At 34.3% G+C, this 13,917-nt stretch overlaps 1 protein-coding gene across 19 annotated transcripts in view; it reads right to left on the bottom strand.

The window, feature by feature from the left end:
- CSPP1 (centrosome and spindle pole associated protein 1) overlaps window positions 1–13,917 on the bottom strand; it is a 110,113-nt gene that overhangs the window by 48,152 nt on the left and 48,044 nt on the right. For 12 of the 19 annotated variants that reach the window (XM_055546178.1, XM_055546172.1, XM_055546173.1 and 9 more), the window contains 5 exons: window positions 12,884–12,941; window positions 10,755–10,998; window positions 8,321–8,488; window positions 7,873–7,957; window positions 346–475 (listed from right to left, as the gene is read on the bottom strand). In XM_055546178.1, the coding sequence (XP_055402153.1) occupies window positions 346–475; window positions 7,873–7,957; window positions 8,321–8,488; window positions 10,755–10,998; window positions 12,884–12,941 (685 nt within the window). The remainder of the gene's footprint in view (window positions 1–345; window positions 476–7,872; window positions 7,958–8,320; window positions 8,489–10,754; window positions 10,999–12,883; window positions 12,942–13,917) is intronic. The other 7 variants (XM_055546183.1, XM_055546180.1, XM_055546179.1 and 4 more) reach the window with 2 other exon arrangements.

Raw genomic sequence — 13,917 nt, 5'->3', positions numbered from 1 at the left:
AACCCCTTACTTGCTATCTTTCACAATCCAGTATAATCTAACACTCCAGCCCCTTCTCCTACATCAATTCCATTCCCTGAATACACCAGGAATTTCATATTTATTCACTGTATAACATGAAACTCAAAAGCCATCAACCACATGAAGCCCTCCTTAATAGCCAAGGCAATTACTCTCCCTATCCCATGCATTCCAGACTGTCTATATCAAACTTTATCACATTTAATGATAAATAAATGGAATTCTTTCTCCTCAGCCACACTCTGAGTTTTAAAGGGCCACTGTACTAACACATAAGATGTTTAACATTACATGAATGAACAAATGAAAAAAATGAATGGATACCTGCTGCTGCAAAGCTTCCTGGTAAGACTGAAATGACTGTTTTGAAGGCTTTGGTTTATCTTCAAAAAACAATCCTGAATTTATTGCTCGATTACTTGTAATTTTCAGCTCATTCTGTCCAACTGTACTCCTACATCAAATACACAATTAATAATTTAAATCCTTTTATGACAAAACAAGAAGAAGATGCAATACTTCTTTGAAATAGCATGGCATATAAGTACATTTAAAATAGAGAAATGGCAACCCACTTCAGTAATCTTGCCTGGGAAATCCCATGACAGAGGAGCCTAGTGGGCTACAGTCCATGGGGTCGCAAAGAGTCAGACATGATAAAGAGACTAACACACACACAAAATAGAGAAATTATTTCTTTATAGTTCAAAGAGAAATTTTTAAGTAAATGCCCCTTATCTCTGCTTTCAAAATTAATGGAACTTTCAAATTTACTGAATCTATTTCCTAATTTAGGTGGCAGTTACACGCAAGTAAAACATTCACAAACAAATAAAAACACTTTTGATAATTCATCAAGCAATATACACATGACTTATGCACTTCTCTGAATGCAGTGGAAGTCCCTCAAATAATATCATAACTAATGATTTACTTAATAAATTTACTCCAAAATAAAGTAATAACTTCCTAGCCATTTTAAGAATAAAACAAATAATTATAGTAAAAAGTCTGACTATCTCAAATAAAATTTTTTTCACTGAGTCATAGATTTTATTAATGGCATTGATGGTATAAGACTAATAAAATCCCTAAAACCTTGCCCTGTTTATGGAGGCCTGGGATGGGAATTTTGTCAAAGGTGAGAGGTTCTAACTGTTGGGTAAAGTTACAGCAATGATTCCCTAGTAATTGAAGGCCCCTTCTACCCTTCCTTTTTATTTATTTTTTTTTTTACCCTGGTAATCCAGGGCTTGTACTTCTTAGAAATTATGCATACAGAACTCATCAAACTCAAAGCAAAAAGGCTCAGAGATCCATATCTATACACATCATGGTCAAAGAGAAGAACTGCAAAAGCAGCAAGAAAATAAAAACTCATCATATACAAGGGATCTTCAGTAAGATTAACAGCTCATCAGAAATGCTATGAAGGCCAGTAGGCAAGGAAATGACATATTCAGAGAGATGACGGGGGTGGGGGGAAATCAACCAAGAAGTCTATATCCAGGAAAACTATGCCTCACAAGTAAAAGTGAAATTAGAACATTATTAAATAAAACTCAGAGAAGACATCACTAACAGACCTGTCTTATAAGAAATAGTAAATGATGCATTTCAGGTTGAAATAAGAAACACTTGACAGTAACCGGAGTAAACACAAAGGAATAAAGAACACCAGTTAACAGTAACTACATAGGTAAAGGTTAAAGATATTACTAATATGCTTTTATTTGCAGCTATATTCTCTGATTTAAAAGACAACTACATAAAGGAAAGAAGGAACAGTTAAAAACTATTGATGAGCTTAAATATATAACAATATACTTTGTATGCAATAGGGGCATCAAGAAGGGAAGGAACGGCATTATACTGGAGAAAACACTTTACATATTATGGAAATTAAACTGGTGTTAATATGAACTCAGTTCTTTTAAATTAAAAACATAAATTTCAGTCTGCAAGGAAACCACAAAGAAAATGACAAATTATACTAAAAGAAGCAAGAGAATTAAAATGGAATGCTACATTTAACACTAAAGAAAAAGCATTACTGGAACCAAAAAAGGAATCTTTTATATTGATAAGGGTCAACTTATCAGTAAGATATAACAATTATGAGCAGATGTACACATAGCTACAGAGATTCAAAACACAGTAAACAAAAACTGACACAACCGAAGAGAGAAATAAATCAAAAATAATAACTGGAGACTTCAATACACTACTTCTAATAACAAACAACTGCACAGGAGCTCAGTGAGGAAATACAGAAAATAAACAAAACTATAAACCAACTATATCTAAGTCACATTGATAGAACTATCCACCCAACAACAGGAAAATGCTAATTTTCTCAAGTGCATATGAAACATTCTACAGCACAGACCACATGTTATAAGCCTCAATCTTAAAATAAACCTTAATAAATTAAAAAAAAATACAAAATATGTTCTCTAACTGCAATGCTGCTAAGTCACTTCAGTCATGTCTGACTCTGTAGGACCCCATAGACGGCAGCCCACCAGGCTCCTTTGTCCCTGGGATTCTCCAGGCAAGAATATTGGAGTGAGTTGCCATTTCCTTCTCCACCAACTCCAATGGAATTATATTAAAGCTCTATTAAAAATTTCCACAATCATATGGAAATTAAACAACACACTCCAAACTAACAAATGGATCAATGAACAAATCAAATGAAAAACTGAAAAATAATGAGATGAATGAAAACAAAAAGATAATGTATAAAATTTAAGGAAGAAGCTAAAACAATAAGAGGAAAATTTAGTTGTAATATATACATATTAAAAAAGAAGACACTATATCAATAACCTAAGCTTCCACCTTCAAAAACTAGAAAATATACAAGCAAACTGAACCCAAAAGAAACAGAAAGAAGAAAATAAAAAGATGAAAGGAGAAATAATATGAAATGGAGACTAAAAGCACAACAGAGAAAATCAACTAGACCAAGAGCTGATTCATTAACAAGATCAACAAGATTGACAAATGTTTAGTCAAAATGTACAATAACAAGACTAAAATTATTGAAATAAAAAAATAAAATAAGAAACATTACTACTGACCTTATAAAAATAAAACAGATTGTAAGGGAATACTATGAACAACTATATGCCAACACATTAGATTATCTTGACAAAATGGGTAAATTTCTAGAAAGACACAAACTATCAAAACTGGTGCAAGAAAAAAATTTTAAATATGAATTAACCAATGACAAGGGAAGAGATTAAATTAGTAATCAGGAAATTATCCATAAAGAAAAGATGAGGGTAAATTGGATTCCAGGTGAATTCTACCTCGCTGAAAAAATTAACAATGCTTCACACAACACACACTCCAAAGTAACAGAAAATGGAAGAGCACATCCAACTAATTCTATTAGGCCAGTATCATTCTGATACCAAAATCAGACAGACTTCAAAAGAAAACAAAAACCAAAGACCAGTATCACTCATGAATACATAGACAAAAGTCCTGAACAAAAAATTAATAAACTGAAAAGTCCAGCAAGATATGAAAAGGACTGTACTTGCTGACCATGTGAGATTTACCCCAGGAACGCAAGTTGATTTAATATATCTGAATCCAATAAATATATCCCCACCATACTAACAGAATGAAGAACAAAAACCACAGGATATCTCAATAAATGCAGAAAAAGCATTTCACAAAATTCAATTTCCAACTCAGTAATATGTTGAAAGAACATACCAAATACCCCTTCCTGAATCAACAAAGAATACAAGGGGACTTCCTCAAGCTAATAAAAGCGATGTGAAAAATCTGCAACATCGTACTTAATGGTTAAAGACGGAATGCCTTAGATGCCAAGATAATAAGATTATCTTGACGAAATGGGTAAATTTCTGCCTAACAGCAGAATAAAATGAAAATGCCCATTCTCATAATATCTATTCATCATTGCACTGGATGCTCTAGTCAGGGCAATTTAACAAGAAAAAAAAAAAGCATTAGATGGAAAGGAAGTAACCTCTATTAACTGATGACATATTATATATCCAGAAAAATGCTAAGAAACCCACCAAAAAAGGAGTACATCAAGGCTGTATATTGTCACTGTGCTTATTTAACTTATATGCAGAGTACATCATGAGAAACGCTGGGCTGGATGAAGCACAGCTGGAATCAAGATTTCTGGGAGAAATATCAATAACCTCAGATATGCAGATGACACCATCCTTATGGCAGAAAGCAAAGAAGAACTAAAGAGCCACTTGATGAAAGTGAAAGATGAGAGTGAAAAAGTTGGCTTAGAGCTCAACATTCAGAAAATGAAGATGATGGCATCTGGTCCCATCACTTCATGGCAAATAGATGGGGAAATAATAGAAACTGTGAGAGACTTTATTTTCTTGGGTTCCAGTATCACTGGATATGATGACTGCAGCCATGAAATTAAAAGATGTTTGCCCCTTGGAAGAAAAGTTATGACCAACCTAGACAGCATATTAAAAAGCAGACACATTACTTTGCCAGCAAAGGTCCATCTAGTCAAAGCTGTGGTTTTTCCAATAGTCCTGTATGGACGTGAGAGTTGGACTATAAAGAAAGCTGAGCACAGAAGAATTGATGCTTTTGAACTGTGGTGTTGGAGAAGACTCATCAGGGTCCCTTGGACTGCAAGGAGATCCAACCAGTCCATCCTAAAGGAAATCAGTTCTGAATATTCATTGGAAGGACTGATGCTGAAGCTGAAACTCCAATACTTTGGCCACCAAATGCGAAGAACTGATGCATTTGAAAAGACACTGATGCTGGGAAAGATAGAAGGTGGGAGGAGAAGGGGACGACAGAGGATGAGATGGTTGGATGGCATCACTGACTCAATGGACATGAGTTTGGGTAGACTCCGGGAGTTGGTGATGGACAGGGAGGCCTGGCGTGCTGCAGTCCATGGGGTCGCAAAGATCAGACACGACTGAGTGACTGAACTGAACACTAAATAGATTTACAGATTTTATATCCTCTCCATCAAAATCTCAAACTGAGCAGCTCATCCCAAGTAAGATTCACATGGAAATACAAAGGACCTAGAATAGTCAAAAAAGAATCTTGGAAAAGAAAAACAACTTTGAAGAACTCATACTTCTCAATTCCCTAACTTCCACAGAGCTACAATTATCAAGTGACACCAACACAAGGACAGACACACAGAACAACGGAAGAGAATAATCCCAGAAAGAGACTCACAAAAACATGCCCAGCTGTTTTTGACAAAGGTATAAAACCCATTTCCAGGAAAAAGGATCTTGTCAACCAATGGTTCTGGGAGCTACTGCCACTCACATGGCAGGGAATGGGTACCCTGACCTAAATCTAACACCTTACCCAAAAAATAACTCAAAATGGATTATGAAGTTAAATGTAAAACTATAAAAACTTTCAGGAAAACAAAGAACTAAAGAGTTCTTTTGTTTTTTAAAAACAAAACAGTAGAAAATCTTTTGGATCCAGGCTTAGGAAACAAGTACCTAGATACTTGATACTGAAAGCATGATCCACAGGAAAAAAGTTGATATATTGGACTTATTTAAAATTTACAAGTACCCTTCTAAAAGGATGAAAAGACAAACTTTAGACCGAGAGAAAATATTTGCAAACCGCATATCTGACAAAGAACTAATATTTAGGATATATGAAGAACTCTTAAAAACTCAGTATTAAAAAAAAAAAAAATGCTCCAATTGGAAAATGTGCAAAAGACATCAACAGAAAGTAAAAAAGTGAAAAGTGAAAGTCTGAGCTGCTTAGTTATGTTGAACTATTTGCAACCCCATGGACTGTAGCCCACCAGGCTCCTCTGTCCATGGGATTCTCCAGGCAAGAATAGTAGAGTGCGTTGTCATTCCCTTCTCCAGGGGATCTTCCCAACCCAGGGATTGAACCTGGGTCTCCTACATTGCAGGCAGATTCTTTACCATCTGAGCCATATCAACAGATGTTTCACCAAAGATTTACAGATGGTAAATAAACACATGAAAAGACATTCAACATTATCATTATTAGGAAACTATATTAAAACCCCAATCACTATATATACACCTATCAGAATGGCCTAAACACAAGTCACATGCCAAATATTGGGGAAGATATGAAGAAACCAGGTTTTTGTTTGTTTTTTAAAAAAAAACAGGTTTTTAATACATTGCTGATACAAAAGGAAAATAGTACAGTCTCTCTGAAAAATGTCTGGTAGTTTCTTACAAAAGTAGGCTTGTAACTACCATACAACCCAACAAATACTCCTAGGCAATATCCTAAAGAAATAAAGACTGTGTTTACAAAAAAAAGAAAAAGCCTGTACAAGAATGTCTACAGCAGCTCTATTCATAATAACTTCAGTTCAGTTCAGTTCAGTCGCTCAGTCGTGTCTGACTCTTTGCGACCCCATGAATTGCAGCACGCCAGGCCTCCCTGTCCATCACCAGCTCCCGGAGTTCACTCAAACTCACGTCCATCGAGTCAGTGATGCCATCCAGCCATCTCATCCTCTGTCGTCCCCTTCTCTTCCTGCCCCCAATCCCTCTCAGCATCAGAGTCTTTTCCAATGAGTCAACTCTTCGCATGAGGTGGCCAAAGTATTGGAGTTTCAGCCTTAGCATCAGTCCTTCCAAAGAACACCCAGGACTGATCTCCTTTAGAATGGACTGGTTGGATATCCTTGCAGTCCAAGGGCCTCTCAAGAGTCTTCTCCTTGAATTGATGTTCAAAAGCATCAATTCAAAATAACTTAGATGATCTTTAATAAGTGAATGGTTAAACTGTGGTACATCCCCACCATTGAATGCTACTAACAATTTAAAAAATGAACAATTTACACGTGCAAAAACCTGGATGAATCTCCAGACAGTTATGCTGACTATAAAAAGTCAACCACTAAAGGTTACATATTATAAAAATCCATTTATAAAACATGCTTGAAGTATTACAGAAATAGAAAATAGATCAGTTATTGCCAGTGGCTAAGGAGAGAATTGGGGTAGGACAGAACTATGTCTGGCTATAAGAGGGCATCTTCAGGAATCCCTGCAATGATGGGAGTATATTTTGACTGTATTCGGTGTTATGTATCTGAGTGATATTGAACACAGTTTTGCAAAATATTAGCAACTGAATATTGAAAATGCTGAAAGAAACTAAAGGGTACATAAGATGTCTCTATATTGCTTCTTATAATTTCACCATAGGAATCTCTACATAAAAATATCTCTACACAAAAAGGTCATTTTTTTAAAATGATGCTATAGTGTGTTCTGTATATATTTTTGTGGTTTTATTTGTACATAAAATGGGTTCCTGAATACATATTTAGATATATCTACCTCTGGATGAATGAGATTTTAGGTGATTTCAATTTTTTACACATTTGTACTCTTATCAATAAGACACACAAATGACTTTTCTAATAAAAGAAAGAGAGGTTATTCTTAATTTTTTAAATGTGCTTTCTATGAAATATGAAACACTGACTTAAAAGCACTGCATATAACGTTGTTGTTATTCAATCACTAAGTTGTGTCCGACTCTTTGCAACCCCATGAACTACAGCATGCCAGGCTTCCCTGTCCTTCACTACCTCTCACAGTTTCTTCAAATTCATGTCCATTGAGTGGGTGATGCCATTCAACCATTTCATCCTGTGTGGTCTCCTGCCCTCAATCTTTTCCAGCATTGTGCACTGGTTAAATAATAACTGGAAATTAAAATAAGTTATAACTATTCTGAACAAAAAAGAGTGCACTGAATAATACAGGTTCAATGGAAGACAAATTAATCTTGAAACAAAGTATTATTTTAACTACTTACACGATAGGCTGTACTGGCTGGTGGGTGACAGGAGCTGTAACATAAGGAGCAGGAGCAGGCTGTACTCCCATCATCCCTGAACCATCTAAAAAGAAAACAAACACATTTGTGTCTGAGTACTCACTTAATTACACTTTATCCCTAAAGGAAAAGTCACATACTGAAAATGCTACCTAAGGGGAAAAAAACATATTTCCTTCTGAGTTAAGAGTTAGCAAAGAATAATGCAAGAAAACATGAAATAGTTATTTCTTAAATCTAGATAAAAAGGAAATAACTATGAATTATAACTGAGTTTTAAAGTAGAGCATTTACTAAATCAATAAATATATAATATTGGAATTAAGTAAAGCTGTGCTTTTTCTCATTGACGTATTTTTGCTTGCACAGAAACCAATCTTCTTGACTGAACTGCTGTACAATAATGTTTACCCCACAGATAACTTACAATAAGCAAGACTAGGATCCAAAGTATTCCTGGCCCCATAGAAATAGTACACGTCATCGTAAGGAGTTCGGTAGTTCGCAGCCAAAGGGGGCAGCATGGGAGGTGGAGGCAGAGGTGCAACTCTGTACCAACATAAAATTGGGAAATTCTTCTCATATTTCATTGCAACTTTAAAAAAAAAATCAAGATAGTATTCTTTTACAAAAATCTTACTGAAAATCTAATTGCTACTTTAGGAAAAGTCATCATCTTGCTTCAATATCTTATCAAAAATTATAATTCAAAAAGCAAAAAATATAAAATTTCAGAATTTAAGGTACCACAGTTACTCAATGAGTATTTAATTTGTCACCATCTGCCAGTATTGAACAAATATGGTCTCTGTCCCTCAGAAATAATACAGAAATAAAACAACCATTAAAGCAGCGTATAGCAAATGAAGCGGTTTCCCAGGTGGCACTAATGGTTAAAAAAAAACAAAAAAAAAACCCTGCCTGCCAATGCAGGAGACATAATGAGACACAAGTCCAATTCCTAGGTTGGGAAGGTCCCCTGGGGGAAGGCCTAGGAACCGACTCCAGTATTCCTTCCTGGAGAATCTCATGGACAGAGAAGTCTGGTGGGCTATAGTCCAAGGGGTTGCAAAGATTTGGATACGACTGAAGCAATTTAGCACAGCACAGAGCAGATGAAGCAATACAAGGAGACATGGGGTGTTAAAAGAACAGGAACATTTAGATTATATGGAGTAGGAACATTTAGATCACATACAGAAGGGGAAGAAGTATGAGGATGTTTTCCAAGAAAGGCAATGCTTCAACCACGTTGCCAGAGTGAATCACAGAGGAGGAGGAAACAAGAAGAAGAAAAGGCAGAGGTACAGAATGGCATTACAAGTGGTTTCATGTAACTGAGAGAAAGGTGTATTTTTTTTTAACTCTAAAAATGTATTGTTCTTTCAAAGGAATTAAACTATAATGTGAAAAAGAAACTACTTAAATATCAACAGTAAAATTTTGACTTAATTTTCAGCACTTCATAAAGTTAAAACTTCTGAAAACGTCTACATCAGCACTTCATTAATGATTAAGAAGTATCTCTGTATTTCCACCAAGGCAATATTTTCCATTTGTTAAAAGGTAAAAAGCAGATTCCTTTAGATGAACAGAAAGACAAAGGAGGCATCCTAGAATGTCTTCACATTTGAGTGTGTATCTTAGGTTCTCCTTTGTATACTTCAAAATAATTCTGAAGAGCTGAGAAGGCATTAAAGTTCTCTTCAGTCATGAATACTCTTCACATTTACTAAGCATTTATGTGTCTAATCTTACTATCCTTACTCTGTAGATACATCAACAAAACAGCTGAAAAATTACTATAAAAGAAAACTTTCAGTATCATTAAAGCTTAAATTTTTAGAGATTTATACAAGATTTAATCCTCATAACAATCCTCTAACTGTAGATTTAAAAACATATACACACACTCACACACACATATGTATGTTACTATTCTACTTTAACAAGTGAGAAAACTGAAGTTCAATAAAAGTCTGGTTTGCCCAAACTCCAGGCAGTGAAGCAACCATTTTAATCCCTAAGTCAAAGCTGATATCATCTAGCCTTTTGAGTTGGGAAGCCATCAGATGAAACGAACCAAACATCTGATAAGTACAGTAAACATGGTTAGACAATTTGTTAGCAGTAAATAAAAGATGATACCAAGTCTTACTGAAGGAATGTATAGCCCAGAAAGTATCAATGTTAAAAAAGAAAACACCTGATTAAATGCAATCCATCAATTAATACACTAGTAGTGAACAAAAAATAAGCAAAAATCCTGAAAAAAGAAAAGTACAGACCAGAAAATACCAACATTAACAAGATTTTCTTTATGTTTAATCCAATATAGTATGATGCCTTTTACCTGTGACATTAAATCTTTACCCTAATACCTAAATTACAGGTTTTATAATCTCAACACTTTATTTCAGATGAGTTGCATAGCCTGTAAGTAATCACAGAGAAAGAGTTGAAGAAAACAAACTAAAGTAATATATATAAAACAGTCACATTAGAAACTTTTTCTGCATTAACTGAAGGAAGTATTCAATGTTTGCCAAGTGGAAATTACAAAATTGAAAATGTCCAGGTTTTATATGTTAAAAGATATTAAAATGACATTCCAAAATATGACCTAAAACTAAATACTAAATGTATTTAGTTATATATTTTAAAAATACTGAAGCATCTTTAAACAATAAAAGAATGTTATAAGAATTTCTCTTGTTTTTTAACAGAGCAAAGATCAACAATGAAAACACATTTCAACAGAAATTATTTGACAAAATCCATTAATTGTACGAAAATCTCTGAAGGATACCATCATCTGCTTCAGCAACTACTTCTAAATATAAAATATAATGATACCTTACCTAATTTCCAAACACAAAACATTTTAAACAAGCACCTGGGAGGCACCATGTCACCAAGAGTGCTGCTGAGTCCACTGTGCACATCTTCATTCTGAGCTGGGATGGAGTAAACTGATGGGATAGGTGGGACAGATGGGGCGGACAGAGGAGGGAGAGGTGTCTGGAAAGCTATTCTGGGTCTCTCAGGTGGTATCGTCTCTTCAAAGTGTCTTGGTGTCACACTAAACTGCTTTAGTCTATCAGGCTAAAATAAAGAGAAAAATCTGTGTGTCACATGTAATCAAAAATTTAAAGGTGGAAGAGATCTCAAAAGACCCTCTATCCCAGACTGCCAGCAGGCACTTAAGTTAGACACAGAGCAGAGACAGAAACACTTGGGATTTCCCAGCTGGCTCAGTGGTAAAGAATCTGCCTGCCAATGCAGGAGACCTGGGTTTGATCCTAGGGTTTGGAAGATCCCCTGGAGGAAATGACAACCCACTCCAGTATTTTTCCCTGGAGAATCCCGTGGACAGAAGAGCCTGGAGGGCTACAGTCCATAGGGTCACAAAGAGTAAGACACGATTGAGCACACACAACAGAATTTTACAGCTATAAGAGAGTTTTAAGATCCAATTCTTATTTTATAAAATGAGTAACTGAGTCTCCATGAAAGTACATAAATCACCTAAGGTTTCACCATTAATAAATAAGCAAAGACTAGAGCCAGATATTAATTCTAAATATAAAACTCTATTATACTACAACACTATGCTGCTTCACTACTCTCAATTGTCATCAAAGTATTCTAACATTAAAGTTTCTCCAGAGCAGAGTGAGCAAACATTTTCTGTGAAGAGCCAGTTAGTAAATATATCAGACTTTGTAAGCCACATGATCTCTTCGTAACTTCTAAAGTAGACCAAAACAGCATGTAAGCAAATTAGCCAGGAGGGTGTGATGCAATAAAACTTGACAAAAACAGGCAGCAAATGGATTTGGCCACAGGTTATAGTTTGCTAACCTCTGCTCCAGAATATCATTTAAGTGCCCTTTTCTAAGATTTGCACATCAAAAATAAACCCAAAAGTGATGGTCTAAATAACTATTACATGTAACATTTTTATTTATTCTCATAAAAAGCAACTTGACACTCTAAAAGTTGTTTAAATATAAATAAGAAGATCCATCAAACAAAAAGGTAACTATAAATGCGAGGTTTAACATGCCACCACATTACATTAAAAAGTTCAAGATTCTAAAAGGAAATTCTTGACTGTCAAAACTATTTGGAAGGTATTTACTGACAGAGGAAAATATATTCAGTTTTGGAATTTATTCTTTTTTCCTAGCACTTTTAATTTCTCAAGAATGATTTCTCAGATTAATCTTAAAGTTTTACTCTATGAGAAGTCAAAAAGTACACTAGGAGTGATACTGGCGCAGTATCAAAATTTTTAAAATGAAGAATCCACAGGTTATATTTAGCATAAGAAAATGTAAGACAAAAGTTGCCTACAACAGAGTTATTTTCAGTTGCTGTATTCTTTTTAAGAACAAACTTTTTAATGTAATTTTTAAAGAAATAAGTTTCTTAGAGATGAAACAAAAACTTGCCCTAGCAAATAAATTCTACACATCCAACTAAAAAAAAAAGTAGCTTTTGAGAAGAGTAATAAATTATTACCTTCTCCTTACTCAACTGCATGATGTGTATAATTCATTCCAATTATGAAAATTAAAAAATTAAAGTAATATAAGGTTATTACCTCTAGATTTACATTAAGCAAAAATTACTAAAATGCTTAAAGACTAGAATTAAAGATTTCAATTTCTCTGGAAACCCCTCTAATACAACAAACATTATCAAAATACAATGAAGATTAACATTCATTGTATATTAAACTAAAATAGTGCATGAAAATAAAGTGAAAGGACTAATTTATAAGAAACTTTAAAAATATATATATGAAAAGGGAAAAATTATCTTAGAGAAGTAAACAAGAGTTAGGACTACTGAATTTAGTTTGTTACTGTTCAAACTTGTCTACTCTTACATTTTCCCCAATATGCTCTGTCTCTACCTGCCACTACATCTGAGCCTTATTTGAATGAAAGAGTAAACATTAAAAGATGGCAAGAACTCTTACCGATTTCTCAGGGTCTTGTGCTCCAGAAGCTGCAACCCTGAGATCCAAATCTTTTTCTCTAAACAAAATTAAAGTTTTATATATTACAAGGTTATAATAAACAGTATCAAAATCATAATCATTATTGAAACAAACTTACAAAGTCCATGCAATGACATCTCCAAAAATAAATAGTAAATAATTTCTTTAATTAGCAATACAACCTTAAATAATTTTGAAAACTAAGTTTTCTGATTTGGTGGAAAATAAACAAGCATTCACATGCAAACTGACTTGGAATAAATATCTCTAAACCAGTGCCTGGGATACTTCAAAGTCTAAGCAATTTACACAGAATAAAGAAGTAAAACAAAATCTTAGTAAAACAAATAAAAACTTCTTTTAGGGTACATGTATATCTTCAGTTCACAAAAGGGAGGATTAACAATTAAAAGTTAACATGATACTCTCCAATAAGAGTATTCCAGAAAAATGATCTTAAATATGGCTAATACCAGACAAGAGATACTGGCTTCCTCTAAGACAAAGGCAAGACTAAAAGGTGATGATAAGTCTTGAATTCTCTAGAACCAAAATATCTATCCCTAATTTTAAACTGAAATTATTATTTCAGAGGTCTTTCTACATGAATGATTACAAACTCTGCGAGTTGTATACAATACAAATATCTGTGGATCTCTCATGATTATTTTTATATGGCATGTACATACACGTGTGCTTACCATTTCGTTGTTAAAAGACAAAACACTTTTTACATGCTACTATATATGGGGATAACACAGTGGGCATGTAGATAACATTAAATGCTCCCCTAAAATTGAAGAATTAATGAGAATATGTATAAGGCCTATTACAGAATGAACACACAGTCTCTTTTGTTACCTGTGATGAAGAAAATGATCACCCTCAAAGTATCTGTTTTATTACCCTGGCTGATTTACAATGTGGAGACTGAAACAGAATGATTTACAAACACAGAACTGTATTATGAAAAATATTCCCTTATTTTACCATGTAATAGTTACTACCATGTC

This window comes from Bubalus kerabau, chromosome 14, assembly GCF_029407905.1.
Source record: "Bubalus kerabau isolate K-KA32 ecotype Philippines breed swamp buffalo chromosome 14, PCC_UOA_SB_1v2, whole genome shotgun sequence".
Classification (NCBI taxonomy): domain Eukaryota; kingdom Metazoa; phylum Chordata; class Mammalia; order Artiodactyla; family Bovidae; genus Bubalus; species Bubalus kerabau.
This window is presented reverse-complemented; position numbering and strand designations above follow the sequence as displayed.